This window comes from Pelodiscus sinensis, chromosome 4 (assembly GCF_052426305.1).
Source record: "Pelodiscus sinensis isolate ZL-2025 chromosome 4, ASM5242630v1, whole genome shotgun sequence".
Taxonomy (NCBI): Eukaryota; Metazoa; Chordata; order Testudines; family Trionychidae; genus Pelodiscus; species Pelodiscus sinensis.
The window spans coordinates 66,026,786-66,051,202 of record NC_143055.1 but is presented as its reverse complement, the minus strand read 5'-3'; the positions used below and the strand labels follow the sequence as shown (position 1 = coordinate 66,051,202).

Here is a 24,417-nt window from a genome sequence, read left to right as displayed (position 1 = left end):
GTGCCCTCCTCTGCCTCCTGCCATGGCACTCGGCTGACTTCTGCGCTGCTCAGCCGGGCCGCCGTGGGGGAGCACAAACGGCCGCTTGCTCTGCATGCTCCCCTGTGGTGGCGTGGCTGAGCGGCACAGGAGTCAGCCGAGCGCCACGGTGGGAGGCGAAGGGGGGCGGGGCTGGACGAGCGTGCATCCCCAACGGAGACAGAGGAGAGCGGAGAGAGAGTGAGAGGCAGGAGGGGGAGAAGAGAAAGAGAGAGACGAGGAGAGAGAGGCAGAAGGCGGAGGAGAGCTGAGAGAGAGAGGAGCAGGCAGTAGGAGGAGGAGAGAGAGAGAGAAAGAGACACGGAGCGAGAGACCAGAGGCTCAGGAGAGAAGACGGGCGTGGAGGAGAGACCTGAAAATCCCGTCTTATGATGGGCTAATTGGCTAGTCATATATATATAGTAGCCCAATGTCTGAGTGTCTGTAGCGCTGAAATGCTGGCTGCTTCCTCTGGGAGGTGCTGTTGCCTGAAATGCTGGGTGTTCCCTCTGGGAGGCCCATGCAGCATGGGGAGTGTGGGGCCCAAACGGCCGCTTGCTCCCCCGTGGCGATCCGACTGAGCGGCACAGAAGTCAGCTGAGCGCCATGGCATGAGGTGAAGGGTGGGCGGGGTGGTGATGTGCAGCATGACTGCAGCTCCAGATCCTGCCCCTTGGCCGCGAATGTCACTGCCCCGCCCTCCTTTGCCTCCCGCCGTGGTGCTCGGCTGACTTCTGCGCCGCTCAGCCAGGCTGCCGTATGGGAGCAAGTGGCGCAAGCAACCATTTGGGCTCCGCGCTCCCCGTGCACCACGGGGAGTGCAGAGCCCAAAGGGCCATTTGGTCTCTGCAGTCCCCTGAGTGAGAGGCAGAAGGGGGAGGAGAGCTGAGAGAGAGGGGGAAGGAGGCAGTAAGAGGAGGAGAGAGAGAGAGAGAGAGTGAAAGACCGGAGGCTCAGGAGAGAAGACCGATGTGGAAGAGACACCTGAAAATCCCGTCTTATGACGGGCTAATTGGCTAGTTGTATAATATCTGTATATAAAGTTATAAACGTACTCTGTGTGGATGCTGGAAAATTCTGTCTCCGGCTGAGAGATGGGCAAGGAATGCTCAGCCTATGGCTATGCTAATTAGGAAGGAGACAATGAATTTCAAGGTTCCAATACACACCTCATGAGTGTGACTGATACCTGCTGCCAGTTTGGGACACAGGGATAGGTCATTGGACCATGTGACCTGCAGTGACCTGTTCTGGCCAGGAAGATGTCAGGGGAGGTATATAAGTGCCATGTGGCTCCCTCCATCTTGGTCTTCAGTTTTGCTCCAGATCCCAGATGCAGCCTTGCAGGGAACAACGAGCCAGAAAGAACTGTGGACCCATCCTGACATAGGATGTACACCAGAGACTTTTAAGACAGCAGTTTATAACATCTCTGCTAAGAGCCTGCATCAAGAACTGGGTGATTCGATGCATGTAATGCATTCTCCTTTAACAACCTTACTCTCATGCTTTTCATTCTTTTAATAATAAACCTTTAGATTTTAGATTCTAAAGGATTGGCTCAGCATGGTCTTGTGGGTAAGCTCCAGAGTGTACATTGACCTGGGAACTGTGGCAGGTTTCTTGGGACTGGAGGAACCCATTCAGGGTGGGTGAGATTGGGTTCTAAAACTCCTCACCTGTGTGTTAGGCCCGGGACTGATTGGAGCACAGGAAGAGCTTGGGTTTCAGAGGGGTTTTGCTTGTGAGGCTTCTGGCTGGCCAGATTGGCAGCTGAAGTGCTCGGTGTAACTGGTTTGTGGCCTATTTGAGAAGGTCTCCAGTGTGGGGCTGTAAGGAGCCCCAAGTTTGAGCAATTCACCCTGATCGGATGCCCTCAGCTGTGCTCAGACCGGTCCCGGTCCATCACAATGTCTATGTCAGTTCCTCATCCAATAAAGGTCTGTCAGTCTGCATACAGGGTTTGGTGGGAATGCTGGTGAAGTGACAGTAATTTGCCTTCCTTTGAGCCTATTGGCCAAATTCTAGAAGGATCAGCTACAATACATCTAAACAGATCTATGCTGGAACAATGGCTCCTTTCTCTCATCAGTTCACTTCTGTTTGTTGGTGTGATGCATCCAATACTTTAAGGTTGGCTAGTGTCAAATTGTACTTACAGAATGCAGAACTGCATGTATGCACAAGGTGTTTGAGTGTGAGCACACGCTCGCATCTGTGTGTGAGAGAGCTCTCTCATTCTGCCATCTTCTCAGAAGAACCATGAATAATCACTTGAAAATGAGTGGTAAGTAAGTGGTATTTTTTTGTGTGAGGTATACATTATGTGTTTTGTTTTGTTGTTGTTGTTGTTGTTGAACACACTATGCTTCTCATAGACTTCTTCATCTTTAGTTAGATAAGTCCTCATATTTGACTTATTTTCTTCCTTTACCCTCCTTTAAAAAATGGTTCCTTAGTCTTCATTTCCATTTCAAGTTGAATGTCATGGAAATTTTTGAAACATAGCTCCAAAGCTCTCTTTTTGGGAAAGTTTGGGATAAAAAATGAAAACAAATCTGATATGAAGCTTTCCATGTGAAATGCGAAGGGGTTTGGTTTTTTGGAGATATGGGGGGAAGTACTTACAGTCTGTTTTATAATTGAAAGCTGGACTCAACTTCATCTCCATAAGTATTTTAAATAGTTTCCATGCTTTGAAATAGGGATGTTAGATATTAATTGAATAATTGTGTAACCACATCAAAGGTATGAGACATATGCCATAAGGGGACCGTGTGCTGATTCTGAGTGGCAAGTGCAGCTTCCCTGGCTGGAGTGTTGTAATTGCCACACAGCTATAGGCTAGAGGACTAGCTCTAGCTTCCTGCTGGTAGGACAAGTGGGGGGAAGTGGAGGTGTGAGCGTGGTGTAGGGGGTGAGGCAGTCTAGCAGGTGCAGTGGGTGGCATGACCCCAAACTGGGCTCCGTGTCCCAGGAGCTGCCCCTGTCCAGCCTGGATGTGCGGCTCCTAGGAGGTAAGGGGTTAACATCCCTCACACTACAGACTCTGCTCCAGGAGGGGGTGGGGTTGGAGCTGCTCTGCAGATTCAGGGATGTGCATCCAGTCACAAGCTGCTGCCACCTCCGTGGAGTGCTGGGGCACGGGCTGCGGCATGTTGCTCCTCTTCCCCAGTTCCCCCCTGCACCTGGCTGGGCTGGAACCAGCCCCAAGCAGCCCCTGGCTATGCCTACCCCAGCCCATCAGTCTGCAGGATAGGAGGTGTGCAAGGGTTTCTCTGAGGGGGATAGAGCGATGCAGGGGATCAGGCTGAGGGGTTAGGATCATGGGACTGAGAGGAGCAAAGCGGGAGCAGAGGGAAGATGTAAGAGAGGGGAATACAGGCAGTCCCTGGGTTACGTACAAGATAGGGACTGTAGGTTTGTTCTTAAGTTGAATTTGTATGTAAGTCGGAGCTGGTACATATTGTACCCCAGGTGTCCCCGATTCAGCCGCTGCTGAAACTGACCAGTGGCTGACTACAGGAAGCCCGAGGCAGAGCTACTTTGCCCCGGGCTTCCTGGAATCAGCAGCTGATCAGTTTCAGCAGCAGCTGACTTGGGGACACCTGGGGTAGAGCAGCTGGGGTGCTGCCAGGTTGGTGTCCGCAGCGCCGAGGTGCAGCGCTGTGGGGACCAACCCGGCAGCGCCCCAGCTGCTCTGTCCCAGGCGTCCAGATTCAGCCGCTGCTGAAACTTACCAGCGGCGAGAAAAGCCTGGTCTGCTGGGGGGGGGGGCGGTGCAGCTAGTGCGCTCCCCCCAGCAGACCAGGCTTTTCTCACCGCGGAGGACGGGGGCGGCGGGACCGCGGCGCGTGTCGGTGGTCCTGCCTCCCGCATCCTCCGCGGTGAGAAAAGCCTGGTCTGCTGGGGAGGAGGGGCACACTAGCTGTGCCCCCCACCCCCCAGCAGACCAGGGAGACGCGGGCGGCGGGACCGCCGAGATGTGCCGCGTCCTCCGTGGCGAGAAAAGCCCCATTCGTAAGTAGGGATCTGACATAAGTTGGATCCATATTACCCGGGGACTGCCTGTACAATTTTACTTTGCAGAAGTTGCGCTTTCCTTTACTCCCTATTTCTTTGCCTCCCTCCTCAACTAACTATTTGGCTGCATTCTCACCTTTTCTGTGTTACTCTCTCTGCCTCTTCCTGCCCCCAAACTCCATCACGTATCTCTACCACGCACTCTGTCCTGCTGCCAAACTCTCTTCCAGGTCCTGCCCTCCTCATCCCCTCCTGCACCCCAACTCCTGCCCAGATTCTGCATCCCTATCCAACTCACTAGCAGCCCTGTCCTGCACATTGAACCCCTCATTTTTATCTCTTCCCCAAAGTCTAAGGAGGTCCACAAAATCCACTAACTCTGGAACCCCAGAAAAGTAAATCTGGCCTGTGAGAAGCCCTGAACTTCAGTCATCCCTGTCTCTTTCCCCTTATCCATGGGGCTGGTACTCCAGAAGAGTGGGGTGTCTCAGCTGGGGGCCACATCAGTGAGGGTTAGTGGTATTTGGTAGAGTTTTTTTCTCTTTTCACTTGTGTGGTCCCCAACTGATTTTTCTCTGAGTCAGTGGCCTCCGACCCAAAAATAGTTTGCCTACCTCTACCATAAATGAAGAAAACATTGAAACCTTTTGTGTTGGACATGCATTTGATATTTTACTTTATTTAAAATGGAGTTTGATAAACTAATATGCAAAAGTTAAAACACTTAGTCTTTTTAACAATTTAAATTTAAACTGTTCTCCCTAGCTGCAGCTGGTTCAGAAAATATGGTCACCGTACTCAGCTGGCCCCAACCCCAGCTTTCCCTTGGCATTCATATCTGTAACTAGAAGTGAATAAGTTAAATCTTGGCACAGCACTTCTGAAAGGTTGCCAACCCCTGAATTAAGCAGTTGAATGTGTTTATTGGCTTTCAGATGATACACATGTCCTGACTATTTCAGTGTTCTTTCCTAGTACCCTGCATTATTCCCTGTGGAATCATTATGTTTGACATAAAAAGATCAGTTGGGACTTAGTTTTGCTTTGTAGTCTTCAGTCCCTTTGGAAAAGAGGTAGTGTACTAGTTGCACTGTTACTTAGGGTTGCTAACTCTAACTTGAAGCTATTGCAGGAGGGTTTTTTTTCAGCATGACATAATGTCATTTTCTTTAAATATCCTATTAATCTCCAGGATTGCTTTCAGTAGTCACTGGGAGATTGACCTGGAGTCTCCTAAAATCAGCTTCAGTCCGGGAGGGTTGACAACCCTAACTGTGAGGCTTACTTCCTCTGAGGCTGGGGGAGAGTGTTAGTGTGTGGCATAACTGGTTGTTTGGCTAGTTACCCAGATACCAATATGGATAAGGGGTGGGGAGCAGGAGCCCGTTGCTGGGGGAGCCGGTTTAAAAGCCGGTTCCCCCCAGCAGCATCTCCACGGGGACTGGGTGGGAGCCAGGAATCAGCTGATTCCCAGCTTGCATTCAGTACTAGATGCTACGCCTCTGCTTTTAAAATGTATTAAGAACCAACAGGGTTTTAATATATTTAAAAGGCAGAGTTAGCTCTCAGGGCAGGAGCTAACTCCACTGTGGCTCCCTCATTTATCGTCTAATCGATAGAAAATCCATCGACTAATTAATTAGTTGATTAAACTAAATTTAACATTCCTCATGCATTCTATAGACTCAGAAAATGGGGCTTTGAATAGTCAGTATTCCAATGTATAAGAGGATCATAAAGATACAGCATATTCATGCACCCATACAATACTATATATATCAGCATAAACAAAATGATACCTTATGAGTCAAAATCATTCATAGCATGAGGATATAAAACTGAATTGATTGTGGCCACTAGTCATTAATTTATGTGTGTTTATATTATACATATATCCTGATTAAACAATGCTGTACTGTGGTAGTCATGCCTTTTCACTGGCCTTGAAAAGGCTGCTGTTTTGCAAATAACAATGTAGTACCATCTTGAAGTATAGCAAATAGATGAAATACACAGAGTACATGAAACAAAACAAAAAGAGTTAGTTAAAATGGTACCTCTGAAAGAGCTGCAGTTGCCAGGCTACTGACACTGCTATTCTGTGTGTGTGGCGTGACACAATGCTCAGGCTTTTCTTCTGCTTCCTTTAGTAAGTCTGCACTATCTTTTGCACATCAGGATTTCGTTCCTTCATCTGTTGAGTAACGTGATCTCTTTCTACATCCAGATCAAGAGATTGTATATTTTGGGAACTACAAGGTTTTGGAATGGACATGGAAATTCTTAAGTGTTTCACAAAAAATGATATTTGTGCCAAGGTAGGGATATAGACATAACTGAAAATAATGATAAAGCTGTAGCTATTCATCCAGTTCATTTTGTCAGATGGGTTTATATAGTTTAATAATAGTATCTCTAAAGGAAACAGATTTTCAGTTTAATGATGTTTTCTGTATTTAGTAATCAGGAAAGTGTGCTCATGCCAGTTGAAAAGAGGAAAGGCTTGGGCTTTTCTCTATCTCCTAGGAAACTGTAGACATTCTTTAATAATAGCTTCCTTAGTGCTATATACATTTGACAGAATTTTTGAGTAAGCAAAATGTTTCTGCATTTTATATATTTATACACACACACACACACACACACACACACACACATCAAATAATTATTTGTATTTGGAATAGAAATGAGTTTAACAGAGTACGACTGGAAAATAAAGATGAATGGCTAAAGATGTAGCATGTAACACTTTGGATATATATTTATATTGTTTATCTAATTTGCTGCAGTTTTGTTCATTGTGCTGTTCTGATGAATGCTGGTGTTTGTCTCATACTATGAGCATGTTTGACTGAAACCTGCAATGTCTGAGGAAATCTACAGGATGCTGGCCTGAAACATGGTGTTGATAAGAGATAACCTTGAAAAATATGATTTAAGTTCTTTAGCAGTAATGGATTTATCATGAAATAAAACTGAAGTATTTTGCAAGCAGATAGTATCATTGAAATTTTATAAATAACAAAATATCAATACGTTTACAACAGGCACTAGAAAGTCAAGTTTAAAGTACTTTATATTATAGCTCAGAGTAAACACTAATATTTTGAAAAAATGTAGATTCAAATGTAACTGCAAATCAAAAATAAAATAACCATGTAAGGAATTAATACAGTATTGACAGTGTTAAGTTCTATTATCTCAAGAAAATATTAAGCAAACTTAATATTTTCGTTTTAACTGTGCTGTTTATAGCATAATTTCATTTTGAAAACACATTTTAAGAAAAACACCAATTTAGCAAGTCAAAAAATATATTATTTTCTAATGACCTGGCTCACCTTGTTTGCCAAGTCTCCTGTTTGTGTCTCTAAAATGGTCATGCCAATTCACTTTCAGAATATGATCCGAAGAAGTGGGTCTGCCCCAGGAAAGCTCATCATCTAATAAACTATCTTGTTAATCTTTAAAATGCTACATAATTTTTTTCCCTTTTCTTTTACCAAGATCAGACTAACACGGTTACCTCTCTCTTCTCTAAATTGTGTATTTCTATCTTTTCATAGAGTTGCTTTTTGCCTTTTTAAACATATTCTGATAGAAGAAAGTCAAGCCAAATTTAATGTTTTAGATAGGAGCACAGTAGGTAATGTGGTATATACTTTGATATGGACACACATCAATTGGGAACTAGAATGAGAATACCAACTTGTTTCAGAGCCATCAGAAGACAATGGATTTTGATCACCATTAACAGAGCTTTCACTCACACCAGCAACCTAAAGGTCTTGTATCCCATTAATGATACCTTCAGCTGTCCAGAATTCTTTATATAATTTAAAAATATAAAGGACTATATACATCATGCAGACACATTGAAGGAGAGAGTGGGGCTATCTCTAATGCAAAATTGCTGTTGTCTAGTAGTTGATGAAGGAAATTTGCAGCCCAGCATGAGAACCCTTTCCTCTTCCTGCATCTGCTCTGAAATTGAGCTTTAATCCTTGGAAGTCTCCCTGTTTTAGAACAGTTTTTTTTGCTGACTGAATTTTAGTGAGCCAGGTATAATCCAGCTAAAGGGAAAGGGTACAAGAAATGTTTTTAAAATGAAAACTTTACTTAATATTTTACATTTCAAACATTTTAATTCCTTTTCTGTATCTTCATTAAAAATCCGTTTAACCTTTTATTAGCGTTTGCGCCAGGGTGCTCAGATCTCTTTATATCAAATCCTGGACCTCGTTTAACACACTTTAACATTAGCTAGTTAGGGGGGCCATGTCTACACTGAGAGAGAAGGCTGAATTTATTAGGATCAATTTTTTAGCACCTGATTTTGTAAAGTCAAAGGCACAGGTTCCCACTGTGTGCAAAAATTTAATGTAGTTTGAAGTAGCGCATCCCCAGTAGGGTTGCCAGATGGCTGAAAGAAAAATACCAAACATCCCCCCCCCCCCCCCCAAAAAAAAACCACCTGGAAAATTTTGTTGAAGGAAAAAAAAGAGGGGGGGGGGGGAGGACCAAAGTTGTTGAGGAGAAAAAAAAAAAAAAACCACCCCTCTGAGAACCTGGATCACTGCTAGGGGTTACCAGGTAATCATTTAAACCCCCCTCCCCCCAAAAAAACACCCTGAACACGCTTCATTGGGGAGGGGGGGACCGGCCAGGAAGGGAACGGTGCTGGCCAGCAAGGGGGGGCCTGGAAACAGCTGATGGGGGGGGGCAATGGGAAGCAGGGCGGGTTGGGAAGAACGGGGCTAGCCGTGGGATATCGGGGGAGGGGGGACGGGCTGGCCAGGAGTAAGGGAGGGGGGGCGGGAAGCACAGCTGGAGGCCGTGAGGGTGGCTGGGAGGAAAGGGGAGCGGGAAGCAGAGCTGGGGGGGGGGGGGGAGTGGGAGAGGGTTTGCAGCAGTGCTGGCTTGGAGGAAGAGGGAGTGGGAAGTACAGCTGGCGGGGCAGAGGTGCCGGGAGGAAGGGGGGCGGGAAGCAGAGCTGGCGGGGGCAGAGAGAGGTGCAGGAGCGCTGGCCCGGGGAGAAAAGGAAGAGGAACGGGCCGGCGGGAAGCAGAGCTGGGGGAGATGCGGGGGAGGAGGGGTGGCCAGGGAAGATCAGGAGGGGAAGTGGGGGAGAACCGGCCGGCCGGGAAGGGGGTGGTGAGCACATTGGCTGGTGGGGAGCGGGACTGACATGCACTTGCTGCCTGTCCCGTGCAGGCTCCTGGCGACGCACGAGTGAGGAGGCGTCTTCCCCTCCTCACACGCATCCAGTTGAGGGACTCCCAGCCGCTCTCCCTGCTCACGCCAGGCTTCCGTCCGGTGCACAGCTGGAAAAATCAGAAAATACTGGACATTGCACATGTCCCATATTTTCTGATTTTTTTTACCAAGCGCACAAATACTGGACTGCCTGGTACAATACCGGACACCTGGCAACCTGATTCCCCAATAGAGTGGCTACTGTCAACTTTGAGAGCGATGAACTGTGGGCAGTTATCCCTCAGTGATTGTGCCCCTTTCCATTCTAGGTTATGCTCCCACGGCAGGCCGGGACCAAAACTGAATGACATGTCATCAGTGGCCCATAATGCACTCATTCCTCCCTCCCTTCCCCCTCTACCACCGCAATGGCGAACCGTATTTGTGCCCTTTTTCTCTTGTTGGTTATCCACACAGACACCATAGTATATGCTGTATATTTATAATATAGATGACGAAGAAGCGTTGATCTTGTTCAGCATCAAAGCTTTATGATTATCACGTTAACTTTGGTGCACCTAATGCTTGAGTATGTCCAGAACATATCCAGGATCTGCCAGAATGAGGAAGAATCTCAGAAGCATACTCTTTTTGTGATGCACTTGAGTTAATTGCAAATGCCACTGGCATTTTATCCTCTCCACACAATGGAACACAGATTGTGGTTGCTGTGAGACAAGCAAAGACTGATCAGCTGTGGCTGCAAAACTTTTGCATACATAAGACTGCTTTCATGGAACTTTGTGAATTGCTTTCCTCTGCCCTGGAGCACAAGAATACCTGAATGAGACTTGCTCTGACAGTGGAGGAGCGAGTGGCAATATCCCTGTGGAAGCTTGCATTGCCAGACAGCTACCAGTCACTTGGGAATTAATTCATAGTTGGGAAATATACAGTGGGCGCTGTTGCAATCCTTGTAGCCAAGACAATCACTATCTTTCATCCATGGAGGGTAGTGACTCTGTGAAACATGGAGGACATAGTGGAGGGCTTCGCCAAACTGGGGTTTCCTAACTGTGGTGGCGCGATAGATGGAACACACTTCCCTGTTTTGGCACCCAGTCACCTTGCAAAGGAATATATGAACTGCAAGACGTTCTTCTCAATGATGCTGCAGGGGCTGGTGGATCACAAGGACCATTTCACTGACATCAGCATGGGATAGTCAGGAAAGGTGCATGACATGGACATCTTTAGGAACTTCCAACTGTTCAGCAAGTTACAAGCTGGAATTATTTCCGCCCCTCCTCCCCCCACTGGAAAATTATAACTGGAGATGTTGAAATGCTGCTAGTGATCCTTGGAGACCCGGCCTTACCCCTTGCTCCCATGGCTCAAGAAGCCTTACATGGGCAGCTTAGGCCACAGCAAGGAGAGGGTTCAGGAATGGTGGCAGGGCAACCCACTTTGAGCAAGATAAAAAGTATGAACTCATCAGAAGTGCCTTCCTTGGGATCAGTGCCTGACTGAGACATCCTGGAAGGAGGGGACTGTCTCTAAAGTTATAAAAAGTTCTTGGCTGTCAGTGACCTTGGTTGCCCCACTCACCAGCTGGGCATTCTGTCCCTTCTCTTTCTCCTTAGCCATGTAGTCCTCCATGCCCCTTCCTAAGGCTGCCTGAGTGCCTTGGGAGGAATCCACTGAAAGACTATGGAAGCTGGTCTGGGTCGCCCCCAAAGGATTGCATGCAGGTGCTCGTACAAGTGGCATGTTTGTGATGCTGCTGCAGACCATCCGTTTGCCTCTTGCCTTTTGATATGATTGCTTCAGCTTCTTTATTTTCACAAGTTACTGCCGGGCATCTATGGCATATCTTCTCTCCTCTATGATCCTTTCAGTCTTGGCATGGATATCTGCATTTCTTTCACTGATTTGTAGTTCTGTGAAAACAGATTCGTCTACTCACATAGCAATGAAGTTCAGGACCTCCTGCACACTCCTTGCTGGTGCTTGTCTGCAACCCTGGGAACTTACGGAGCTCATGGAAATTGAACTCACGGAAGTCACGGTCAGGTGCGCTGCTTGGGTGTGCTGCCTTCTCTGAGATCTGCAGGCCATAAAGGAAATGGAATTTCCCAGGGCTTTTCCTGTTCACTTGGAGAGCAGTAGAGTTGAAAGTCATGGCTAGACTGGTCATCATGGAGCATTGTGGGGCACCTCCAGGAGGCCAAGAACATCAACTTTCACCGTGCTACATCTGCACTACTGGAAAGTTGACCATTAAAGATATAATTTAGAAGCTACTCCTTGTGAAAGCAGGAGTGCAGAAATGGACTTTAATGGCCCTTAAAGTCGATGGAATGGGCTTGGTAGTGTGGACTCATTGTTTAGAGAAATCCGTATAATGTGGTTAAGTTCAAACTAAACTCTAGGGCTGTGTCTACACTGGCCCCTTCTTCGGAATAGCCATGCTAATTTAGAACTTTGGAATAGGGAATGCGCGGGGGATTTAAATATTCCCCGTGGGATTTAAATAAACATGGCTGCCGCTTTTTTTCCGGCTTGGGGAAAAGCCAGAAAAGAGCGTCCAGACTGGCGCGATCCACCGAAATAAAGCCCTATTCCGGAGGATCTCTTATTCCTACTTAAAAGTAGGAATAAGAGATCCTCCGGAATAGGGCTTTATTCTGGAGGATCGCACCAGTCTGGATGCTCTTTTCCGGCTTTTCCCCAAGCCGGAAAAAAAGTGGTGGCCATGTTTATTTAAATCCCACGGGGGATATTTAAATCCCCCGCGCATTTCCCTATTCCAAAGTTCTAAATTAGCATGGCTATTCCAAAGAAGGGGCCAGTGTAGATGTAGCCTAGGTGTAGAGCAGGCCTAGGTTATTTAAAACACCTTTAGTGCATTTAGTTCATCTATCTTAATGCAACATAGCTGTTGTGCGAAGGTTGTACCATCCCAGGGCACTTACTCTTAACAGTTGTAGCCAATTCTCCTTCCTCCCAGCCCCATGCACTTTAACAGCTGTAGCTTCCAGGCCTCCCCTTCACATAATAATAACAATGACTCTGAAGCTTTCTGCAGACTTGGGAAGTTAATGTTGCATCAGCTGACACTTGGTTTGTATTTGAGAGGTTTTTGCCTGAGCTAGAGACTTTAACTTGTTTTTTTAAATAAAAGCTGAGATACTACAGAATCTGATGGCCCACATCTGAGGAAAGAGCCCTGTGACGGGGCGCTCCCGCCCCACACTCGGGGACCGAGGCGATGGCCGGAGGAGTCCCTGGGGTGGATAAAGCCAGCCTGTTGCGGGAACCCAGGAGCTGGCTCCGGACTTGTGGGCCGGCTCCATGGGACGCGGGGAGCACGGTGTGCTGACGGGGAATGCCCCGGGAGGAGGGGCTAGTGCGACGCGGGCGGATGACGTCAAAGGGGGGTGACCCGGGTCGCAGGCGCGGTGACGCCGGGAGCTCCGCTGGCGTGGAGCTTAAAACAATGCCTGGCAGCCGGAGAAGGGGAGAGGACGGCGAGGCACTGGACGAAGAAGAGGGTGAGGAAAGGGCACCCGGGAGAACTGGCCACTAGTAGTGGCGAAGCAGGAAGTGGCCCAGGGCAGGGTCGCGTAGCCCGTGAGCGGGTGTGTTTAGGGGCACTACCCCCATCCGCTGAGCAGGGACCGGTCGCCCCTGCCTTAGGGCCCTGGGCCGGGGTTCGGAGTGAGGGAGGGCCCGAACCCCCCTACTCCACCTGCCGGGGCGTAGCAAGGCGCATCAGTGAGATGGACTGCCCAGGTCACCGGCAAAAGTAGAGTGACTCTGGAACCAGGGGGGCGAGGCACGGGACTATTTTGGGGGTGCTTAGCCATAAGAAGTACACAATAAAGAGGATGGCAGGAACCCACCAACTGTTGGGGTAGCGTGATCCTTCTACAAGCCCACCTTGACCTACATGAGTGGATTTTGTAAGCCAGGGAGTGAACAACTTCTTAAGGAATCTTTTCTCTGAACTTCCCAATTTTATTTCACACTTCTCTCTATTTACGTGGTTGTGTGTTAAAGTAATATTAGGACAGTCTTAATATGAAACAAACAAACTCACTGTAATATGATGGGCAGAGCTTCTTGGTTACATACCGTTATTTTGTATTCATGCTATTTATTTCCTTTGCTTTAACTTTACCCTGTCATTGCTTAACTAATAGTAATTAGTATTTAATTTCCCCCTTCAATGTCTGGAACACCCACTCCTGTAATCTCTGAGTCACTTTGAAGTTTGGCTCTGTTGTCATGTATGTTTACTGTCCCTCCAATTTTGCAGAATCTGCAAAATTTAATCATGGTTGAAATTGTGCCAGAAAAACACATAAAAAGGGCATGAAGCAGTGATGTGTTTTTGGAATGCCTAACGTGGCCTAGTCTGGATTAGTCCTACAATAGTAGGATTTTTCACTTCTTGGAAACTAGAAAGGCAAAGTAGGTGAAGTCATAGGCGTGCACAGGGGGTGTGCCAGGTGTGCCCAGGCACACTCTAATGTCTCAAAAAAAAGTGGCTTTGCATTTTAATGTAATTGCATGATACGCTCTTTTAGTTTTAAAGTATGGATTGTTGTATTATGCAATAAGCGCCGAATGTAGAAATGTATAGAAAGCCCACATTTGCTCGCAGCATATCCTTTATGATTGAGTATTCAATATATGTTCATCTTTAAAAAAAAAAAAATTCCCTGGGTGCACACACTAATGAAATGTGCTGCGCACACATATGGGTGAAGTACTATGTTTTATTGGACCAACTTCTGATGACGAGAGAGAAATTTGAGGTACAAAGATCCTTTCTTGAGGTTTGCTTGGAAACTGACAGATGTTTCATACAAAGACTGAAATGGAAGCACTTGGAAGTATTCTATGAACCACTGGTGGCTGTGAACCACCGTTGGGTAACCACTGATTTAGAGTGCCAAGGATTTCTCTCTCTTTGCCCTCCCTTGTCACTTAGATTATTGATTTAATCCATATTGTTATAAACCCTACTATTTCTCATTTAAATGAAATTAAATGGAAACACACTGTCAACTCAGTGAAGAGCACCTTTGGATATGAATTGTACAGCTAATGAACTGTGTGTTGAGTTGGGAGCATGCTTAATTGTTTACAAAGACCGGTGCGCATATTTTAATCTTCATTTTAAATATAAGGGCTATGTACAAATATAAATGGATTTTTGGGGGGAATTTTTAAGAAACCACTTCACTTCATTATAAATATACATCTCCCAATCAGAGTGAGGTTGGGATATCACACCCTGCTTTGTTTTATACTGGAGTAATTAATTTGTGGGAAGAAATAGAGGTTAAGTGGCTCATTTTTCCAATTGGTCTTGGTGTTGCAAACATTTTGTATCTGCAGAGATGTGTGCTGTCTCGGTCACTAGATATTATATGAAGGGTGTGAATGAGCTGAGTCACTATCTTATCCCCAACAAAACTAGTAACAGAAATAATAACAAAGCATACATTTTTATCTCAAGCTTCATTCCTGAACTTGGCCTTATCTTGGTTTTTCTGTGGGACCTTTCCTCCTTATATACCCACTCTCATAGGCCACATTTTTAGTAGGTGGAAGTCAATCTTCTGGGGTTTGATTTAGCCAGTCTAGTGAAGACCCACTAAATTGAACTTACAGGGCACCCCCATTGGTGCCAGTACTCCTATTTCTCATGAGGAATAAAGGAAGCTGACAGGAGCATTTGCTCCTGTCGACCTACTGCTCTGTGGCCAGCGCGGAAACATGATATTAGATACATTGACTCTGGCTACGTTAATTACTTATCTTAATTCAAGCTTCCACTATAGGTAGACCAAGCCATAATGTTCCAAAGCTAAGTACTTCTTAGCTTTATTCATGTGTCTAATAGCTACAAACAAGGCATGTCCACAGGAGAGTCCCATTTCAAAGTGGTAAAAGCGCATCCACAAAGACATTTAGAGATACATTAACATGCCAGTTGTCGTCTTGTTTATTTTTTCTGATGCATTTTAAAATCTTATTGTAGAAGTAGAGTACTCAAAAGCTATGAAATTGCATTTTCACTGATCCAAAGGGAAAAAGTAGGAATTAAATAATTAGCCCAGAATAGCTAAGACTAATTGTTTAAAAGATTTAAAAAAATCATGAAAATATGTTGCTTAGTTTATTTTACATTGAGATGTTTGGCGCACAATATATTTTACTTGCATATTTTGCGGGGAATTAGATTTAATAGAAAATGTTGAATTTTACTGTTGAACAAAAGTGTTGGCTCATTTGAAAAGGGTCCTGTCTTTTGTTCTCATTTCCATACTTTAATTTTTTATAGGCAAAAATGTCACAGGTTAAGCAAGTGGGCCTGTTAGCTGCTGGATGTCAGCCATGGAACAAAGATGTATGTGTTGCTAGTGGCGACAGATTTGCCTATTGTGCCACCCTTGCTATTTATATTTATCAGGTAAGACTACTTTTTTTTTCTCAACTAAGTACTTTAGAACATTGTTCTCCACTTTTTACTTCACTTTCGTCCCTTTCAAGAAATGTTTCTGCAGTAGTTTTGAAGTATGATTATAATCAGAAAAGTGACTGTAGAATTGGCATCTGTTTACTCAACATATCTATGGAAAAAGAAGTTTAAAAATGAGTTACAATTTGTCATTCAGGTCAGCATTGCAGAGCCAGTATAGATATGGGAGAGGGAACAAGATTTCATGTTGACTTGTGCATCACCATCAGAATTGTGTGGCACTGATAAGTAGGGCTTCCTCAAATTCACAGCCATGCAAAACATATCAGACCATGAAATCTGGTCTTGTGTGCTTTTACCCTGTACTATACTGGTTTCATTGTGGGGAGACTGGTATTTCTCAAATTGGGGGCCCTTATCCAAAAGAGGATTGTAGAAGGCTCACATTATTGCCACCTCTACTTCTGTGCTGCCTTTAGACCTGAGAAACTGAAGAGTGGTGATTGTAATGTTGGCCATGTGCCCAGCTCTGAAAAAAAGGCAACCTTCCAGCAGCAGTGCAGAAGTCAGGTATTTTCCAGGTAATACCATACCCATATCATCCTTCTGTGCTGCTGCTTTTAGAGCTGAATGGTCAGAACATGGCAGCTATTGACTAAGAGGCCAGCTCTGCAGGTAGCAGCACAGAAGTAAAGTTGATAATGCCTTACTATGCCATTGTTACTTCTGTGCAGCTGCAGAGCTGGATTCCTGGCCAGCTGCCACTGCTCTTCCGATGCCTAGCTCTGAAGGCAATGCTGATGAAGCTTTTCCCCAGTGCTCCCAGGTACCTTTCCCTGACACTATGGGAGTGGTGGGAAAAAGCTATAGGGGAAGTAGATTGCTGTGCGCCATTCTCCCTCATGCCTAAACTCTGTACTGCCCTACCTGGCCTGGCAACATCTTTAATCTGGCATACCTCATTTTCCAGAGTTGCTGGATTAAAGAGTTTCAAATAGATCTGAAATAATTACATTTACCATTTTTAAAATCCTATAATGTGAAATTGACTATGATGGGCCCTACCGATAAGAGAATGTCAGGATCAGATTTACCTGCAACCACTCCCTGTTTCCACTACTGTGTTCCTTTAAAGAAGTGGGCCCAGCAGAGTTCATCATGTGCTGTGATGAGACTGAGCTGGTTTGGGGTATGTGCAAGTGGCATTTGAACGTAAGAATGGACATGCTGGGTCAGACTAAAGGTCTATTTAGCCCGGTATCCTGTCTTCTGACAGTGGCCAATGCCAAATGCTCCAGGGGGAATGAACAGAAAAGATCATCATAATAATCCATCCCGTTGCCCTTTCCTAGCTTCTGGCAAACAGTAGCTACGGACACCATTCCTGCCTATCCTCCACAAATGTATCTCTCCTCTTCTTGAACCCTGTTATAGTCTTGAACTTCATAGCATCCTCTGGCAAGGAGTTCCACAGATTGACATTGTGTTATATGAAGAAATATTTCCTCTTGTTTTAAGCCTACTACTTAAATTTAATTTGGTGACCCTAGTTCTTGTGGTGTGGGAAGGAGTACATAACCCTTGTTTATTCACTTTTTAATTTATTTGTTTTATTTTAATTTTAATAAAATTTCAGTTTTCAATCCATCTCTCATTTTGAAGTGTAACAGTTCATAATTGGGTAAAACATCTCTGCATCAAATAGAGTAGATGAGGTGCATATTATGGAGATCAAGCAAGGTGATAAACGGCAGCCTTTCCTGTAGCCTGTGGTCTGTGAAAAATTAATGGGGCATAACCATTTTTACTGCATGTGGGCTGTGAAACATTAATAGAGCAAAACCTTCTGCTGACAAAAATGAGTATTCAAAATGGCATACAAAATAATCAAAATTAATACTATATGTAGTCCACTGAACTCTTGCAACACCAGAGCTTCTCCATGTGTCATTTTCCCTTCTTTGCTATATTAAACAAAACAAAAAAAGCCAGTTAAGAAAACTGAACCAGAGAACATACATGAAAGAAATATTAATAGTTTGATAAAAGGTAAAAAAAATCAGAATCAAATCTTTACTAAGTCTTTAACCAATCATGTGTTCAAATGAGACAAACCTGGGTTGATGTTGCTCACCATAAATACTTAAACTTCTAACTCTGAAGTGTTGGATACACATCAGTGGCACTAAATAAATGTTCCTGGAGATTATATTGATGACCAGATATGGAAAATCCCCACTGAGTTCATTCAAAGCAGGATCACTATATCACAAGTAAATGTTTTAGGTTTCTTCAAAGCGCTTTCCATTAATGCCAATGCCAAATTGTTATTGGTCTATGATCTAGGAATCATAAATTCTCTGCCACTGACTGGCTATGTGATGTAGGGAAATCTCTTCATCTCCTTCTTCTGTAAAATAGATATAATATCTGTAAAGTACTTTAAACTTCGGATATGAACATTGCTGTAGAAATGAAATAAAATAAGTTATATGGAACACATGCATTTATTTTTTAGGAGGGAGGGGAAGGAGCGTAATTGAATACTTTTCTGTGTAATTTAAATGTATTTGTACCTAGCTTATTAAATGTAATTTAAACGTATTTGTACCTAGCTTATTATTGCAAATACTAGGACTTGTTAAAAGCAGTGGAAATCAAAGTACTACTGTAAGCTTCATATTCTTGGCCATTAGTGACTTAAGCCACTACACTAACTTAGCAATGTATACCATAGATGTTAAATTAGTTTACTGAAATTTGAGATTCTAAAATAAATGGTTTTTTTGTTTTTGTTTTTTGTAGTTGGATCACCGGTACAATGAATTCAAACTCCGGGCAATTATGTCTGAGCATAAGAAAACAATCACAGCAATATCTTGGTGTCCCCACAACCCTGATATGTTTGCAAGTGCCAGTGCAGATAACTTAGTGATCATTTGGAATGTGGCTGAACAGAAAGCTATTGCAAAACTTGACAATACAAAAGGTATCCGAAACACAGAGGTTTATTTCTTATCGCTGTTCATGTTAGCAAAAATATTCACATGTACTGATTGTTGAATGATTGGTGGAGAAGGTTTTAGAAGTTAAGCAGTTATTGAAAGAACACAAAATTCTTTAATTTCACTTCTACTATAGTTCATTGTAGAAAATGAGAAAAATACAGTATTTTGGTACTGCGTCAAAGTTGCTAATTTCACATGGTGGGTCACTTTTGAGTAGTAGGTTGAATGTTATCTCTCCACATTTGGGGAAACAGCAGCTCTCTGTCTAATTGCTCACCATCACTCTCAGCCTAAACTCTTTACTTTAGGGGCAAGTCATAATCTGACTTTAGCTAGTCTGATCACTGGCATAGCAAGGGGTGTGGATGCAATAGACTAAATTTCTTATCCCAGTCTTTTCCTCTTTTTTACTCCCTCAGACTTCTGGGGCCCCAAAGGGCTGTTCCTTGGGCTTGCTCTGCTTGCCTCAGACCTTCCCTCCTGGTATCTGACAGTTCCTGCAACAGGCCTTCCTCTAACCACTCCTGGCACACGTCACTAAACTGACTAAAGGGGAGGTTTTTAAGCGTTTTCAGAGGGTCCTTGATTGGCACCAGGTGTCCCAATAAACCTCACTGTTTCAGCTGATTATAGCAAGGTCTAAATGGCCTCCAGGTGTCTTAACTAACCTGACTCTCTCAACTGAGTTATAGGAGCTTTTTAATTGACCCCAGGTGTCTTAATCAAAACAGAGTAAGTGTCATTTGGCTGTCATGGCAGGGATTTGTTCATTGTAGGGTTAATATTTATCTCACTTTCTGGCTTCTCCCCATCCAGTACATTGTTCTGAACTATATAGTAATTGCTGAAAAACTGATTCCCCCTCCTCCCCCCCAACTCTTCTTACAGCAAAAATAGCCTTTCACATTTCTTTATATTCAGGGAAAGTTTATTTTTATTGGCAAATAAAATAGTATCAGTTATAATCATTGTAGTGAAATGCAGGCAATTATGATTTACGATTTGGATGGTGAGTTTTCATGACAGTTTTGCAAGGCTGAACACAAGTAAAACCTGATCTACAACAAAGGCTGCTGTTTACAGGAGGCTGTTTACCAACTATGATCACGCTTAAAATCTGAAGATACAATTTTTGGTTCTGTTTAGATAAACATCTCAGCTAGCTCTTATCAAAAGCATGAAACTCTTGATCCACCTGTATTTTGTTTCAGTGTGTTTGCCAATAGTGAATATGATGACTGCCTCTGCAATAAGTCCATGTTCCTTCCCTGCAACTAGCTAGATCACTTCAGGTGCTTTGCTGCAGTCAGTTTTTCAATACAGGCAGTCCCCGGGTTACGTACAAGATAGGGACTGTAGGTTTGTTCTTAAGTTAAATCTGTATGTAAGTCGGAACTGGCGTCAGCCGCTGCTGAAACTGATCATTTCAACCGCGGCTGAATCTGGATGCCAGTTCTGACTTACATACAGATTCAACTTAAGAAACCCAGGCGTCCCCAAGTCAGCTGCTGCTGAAACTGATCAGCGGCTGATTCCAGGAAGCCTGGGGCAGAGCAACTCTGCCTGGGGCTTCCTGTAGTCAGCCGCTGGTCAGTTTCAGCAGCGGCTGACTTGGGGACACCTGGGGCAGAGCAGCTGGGGTGCTGCTGGGTTGCTCCAATAGCGCGGCTCCTCGGCTCTACTGGAGCAACCCAGCAGCACCCCAGCTGCTCTGCCCCAGGCTGACCTGAACCCAGCAGCGGCTGAATCAGGACGCCTGGGGCAGAGCAGCTGGGGTGCTGCCGGGTTGGTCCGGAGCGGCGCTGTGGGACCAACCCGGCAGCCCCCAGCTGCTCTACCCCAGGGGTAGGCAAGAAAAGCCTGGTCTGCTGGGGGGGGGGGGGCACTAGCTGCAACCCCCCCCCCCCCAGCAGACCAGGGGGACAGGAGCAAAGCCGCGGAGCACGCCCGCAGCGGGACAGCCTAAGCGCGCCCGGGCTGTCCCGCTGCGGGTGTGCTCCAAGGCTTTGCTCCTGTCCCCCTGGTCTGCTGGGGGGGGGGTCCAGCAAAGCCGCTGGACCCCCCCAGCAGACCAGGGACACCAGAGCAAAGCCGCCACCTGGGTGGCTTTGCTCGTTTCCCTGGGAGCAAAGCTGCCCAGGTGGCGGCTTTGCTCGGGTGTCCCTGGTCTGCTGGGGGGGTCCAGCGGCTTTGCTGGACCCCCTAGCAGACCAGGGGGACAGGAGCAAAGCTGTCCAGGCGAGGGGAGTCCCTCTGCCTGGGCGGCTTTGCTCCAGGGCAAACGAGCAAAGGCGCCCAGGCAGCGGGACTCCCCCCGCCTGGGCGGCTTTGCTCGGGTTTCCCTGGTCTGCTGGGGGGGGGGTCCAGCGGCTTTGCTGGACCCCCTCCCCCTCCAGCAGACCAGGGAGACCGGGAGAAGCTTTTCTCGCCCCGGAGGACTCTGGTGGCGATCTGCCGCCCGTGAGCTCCGGGGCGAAAAAAGCCCCGTTCGTAAGTGCGGATCCGACGTAAGTGCGGATCCGACGTAAGTCGGGGACTGCCTGTATGTTTCACCTGCATAGCTGAACCTTTTCAACTTCTGTGAGATCCAGGAAGTCTAGCAGCCTCTCTAAGGTTTCTCAAACTCTCTGGTGCTCTGTGGCTTCACATTTTGTATGTATAGAATATATGGCATGCCTTTGAAAACCTTACGCACTGTGAAATCTAAAGGTCACATGAAAGCACAAGAAAGCTGCTTTACCAAATGTGATACAGTGGTACAGCTGAAATTGGTGCAGCTGTGCCAATGTAGCCCTTCTAGTGTGGATTGGCCCACTGTGATTAGACTTCCTGATGGTTTTTTTCCCCAAAATGTCAATACTTGTTTTAAAAGTTTGTATATAGCTTTGGTTTTAACTGATCAATAACAGTTTATTACTCTTACTGTAAGGCAGTGGTCTCCAACCTTTTTTTGTGCGAGATCACTTTCTGCATTTAAATGCAATCCAAGATCTACCTCAGATCCCCTTGCCCCACCTCCTTCGTGCCCTTCTCCAAGGCTCCACCACTGCTCACTCCATCCTCACCCTCACTCACCTTCACCAGGCAGGGGCGGCATGTTGGGGTGCAGGCTCTGACCTTGGATTAAGGGATTTGGAGTGGGAGAAGGACTCTGAGCTGAGCTTGGGGCTGGCAGTTGGGGTGTTGGAGGGGGTTCTAGGTTCAGGAACTGAGAGGGTATTTGGATGCAGGGTTGTTCAGGGCTAGAGGTGCAGGAGGGGCGGTTCATGACTGGGGTGGGCACCAGCTGGGCACTGCTTACCTCAAGTGACTCCTGGGTGCAGTGGAGCTAAAGCAGGTTCACCTCTGTCCTGTCCCTGCACCACTTCCAAAAGCAGCCAGCAAATCCCATTTCAAGTCCTGGAGATAGGATACAGGGTGGGAGAGGGGGAACCTCTCCTCCCCCACCTGCCCCACAGAAAATAGGATGCTCCTGATGGGACAATTCCAAGGCAAAGGGCAGGAGATGAGCAGCAGCGGGGGGAGCGGCAGCTGAAGTGCCAGCACTTGACAGCCTCTTGGCCAAACCAGTCAGGATCCCCTGTCAGAGGCTCCAAGATCTACCAGTAGATCCCGAGCTACTGGTTGGTGACCACTGCTGTAAGGTAACTAATTATGTAAAAATGAACATACATCATATGGGAGCAGGATAATCCTCTTTGGCACTAATGAAACTTAAGCATGTATTTCACAGTATAGTCTGCTACCATGTAGTATATACAATCATTTTTCACTCTCTGAAAATGTGTGTACTTGGTATGGCATGAAAGTAAACTCTACTTACACAATTGCCTACATATAGATTAAAGTCTGTTAAATTACTAGTAAAGTAATAACATATTTAAGATCTGTATCTTTTTAAGATCAATGTCAGTAATGGGCTGAGAATATTTGGCAAACAATAGCATTCTAAATTTTAAATGGTAGTTGATATGCAGGTGTGGGTTGTTTTTTTTAATGTTTCAGGGGTTCCTGCCTCACTTAGTTGGTGCTGGAATGCAGGGGATGCAGTTGCATTCGTTTCCCATAGAGGCCCATTGTATATCTGGACTATCTCCGGAGCAGACAGTGGGGTAGCTGTACATAAAGAAGCACATAGTTTCTTGTCAGACATTTGTCTATTTAGATGGCATCCAAAGAAGAAAGGAAAAGTAGTATTTGGACACACTGATGGAAGTCTTTCTATTTTTCAACCAGGTAAAATTTACTTGATAACATTATTATTGATCAATGTACAATTTCTGTTATCATTAGGTTTGATAAAACTTTTATAAAAATTTGTTCAGAATATTGTAGTATTCCTGTTCACTGCATATGAAAAAATGCATCTGATTAGCTCAAGAAAATGCATACTCTTTTATCTTTATGTTTAATCCTATTTGGTTTGCAAATCAACACTGCATCTTTGAAATGTACAGTAAGCTGATTCTTAGGCTGTGATAACAGCCCTCTTTATAATTTTGATCTGCCATGATCCCAACGTTTGCTAGAAAGTTCTGATCTTCTAATTTTATTTATTTGGATTGTTATTTGTTAATGTACATAATTCTTTGCCTTTTGGGGGGAAAGGGGGACCATCAATTATGAACAGATCTTGGAGTCTTTCTCCTATTAAAAAATATTAAGCCAAGTAACTGCCTTTTTAATTTTTCTGAAGTGTACCCACTACATTCTTGGACACTTTAAAAATAGAGCAATACAGTATTAATGCACATTCCTTAAAGGAGTATTTGGAATTATCCTTTGGGACTAAGTAGTTAATTTTTGTATACATTCCTCACTGCTTGGTGAGAAAAGATGACTATCTGTGATTACCATTGACTCTGTTGAGGGGTGCCTTGTCCACTCTCCAAAGACGGCAGGGAAAATTTGTTGCAGTCCTTTGGACACCTGTTCAAGATAGACTTTGTGGGTGATAGGCCACCCTGTGTACTGTGACCGGCAATCAGGGAAATATGGCCTAATGGCCACTGAGTCCAAACATTCCCCCTTGCATTTAGGATAACATGGCCTAGCGGCCACAGATTTAGTACACATTATGGCCCAGCAGCCTCAGTCCACATGCAATCCCCCTGTATTCAGGGTAGTACAGGCCAGTGGCCACAAAGTCTATACACAGTACAGCTCAGTGGCCTCAGTCACTAAATAATCAGTATTCAGAGTAGTGCAACCCAGCGGCCACAGAGTTTATACACAGTGCAGCAGAGAAGCCTCAGAGTCCATATACCGTCCATCTGGGATCAGAGTAATACAGCCCAGCAGCTCCAAAGTCCAATATATAATAGACAAAGCTCCCTCACACAGGGGTATCTGAGGAGAGAGGGGCAGGCCCTCCCTCTCCACCAGGTCCCAGCCCAGGGCCCTATCAGCAGTGGAACAGTCCACTACTAAGTTGGCAGGGAGTCCCATTGCAACACACCAAGCTCTTGGGGCACAGTTCCCCACCCTGGGCTATTTCCTACATAGATCTTATAAGAAGTACCCTTTGTCTTCACACTCTGGTCCAGAGGCTTCTACTGCAATCCCTCTTAGCTTGTTACCATGCAGTTCGGCTGTGCTTCTCTTTTGGAGCTCCTGTAGCAGTCAGTCCCTGAGTGTCAGCTCCAGAGGCCTTTATAGCCAGCCTCCAGTGGGAGC

At 45.5% G+C, this 24,417-nt stretch overlaps 1 protein-coding gene across 3 annotated transcripts in view; it reads left to right on the top strand.

The window, feature by feature from the left end:
- Window positions 1-24,417, top strand: part of WDR17 (WD repeat domain 17) — a 105,006-nt gene that overhangs the window by 10,493 nt on the left and 70,096 nt on the right. For 2 of the 3 annotated variants that reach the window (XR_016349417.1, XM_089777908.1), the window contains exons 2-4: window positions 15,596-15,724; window positions 18,539-18,722; window positions 22,747-22,977. Coding sequence is in view for 2 of the 3 variants with exons in the window: in XM_089777908.1 (XP_089634034.1) it covers window positions 15,602-15,724; window positions 18,539-18,722; window positions 22,747-22,977 (538 nt within the window). In the remaining variant the exon portion in view is untranslated. Of the gene's footprint in view, window positions 1-6,293; window positions 6,360-15,595; window positions 15,725-18,538; window positions 18,723-22,746; window positions 22,978-24,417 lie in introns of those variants that run through there. The other variant, XM_006131598.4, reaches the window with a different exon arrangement.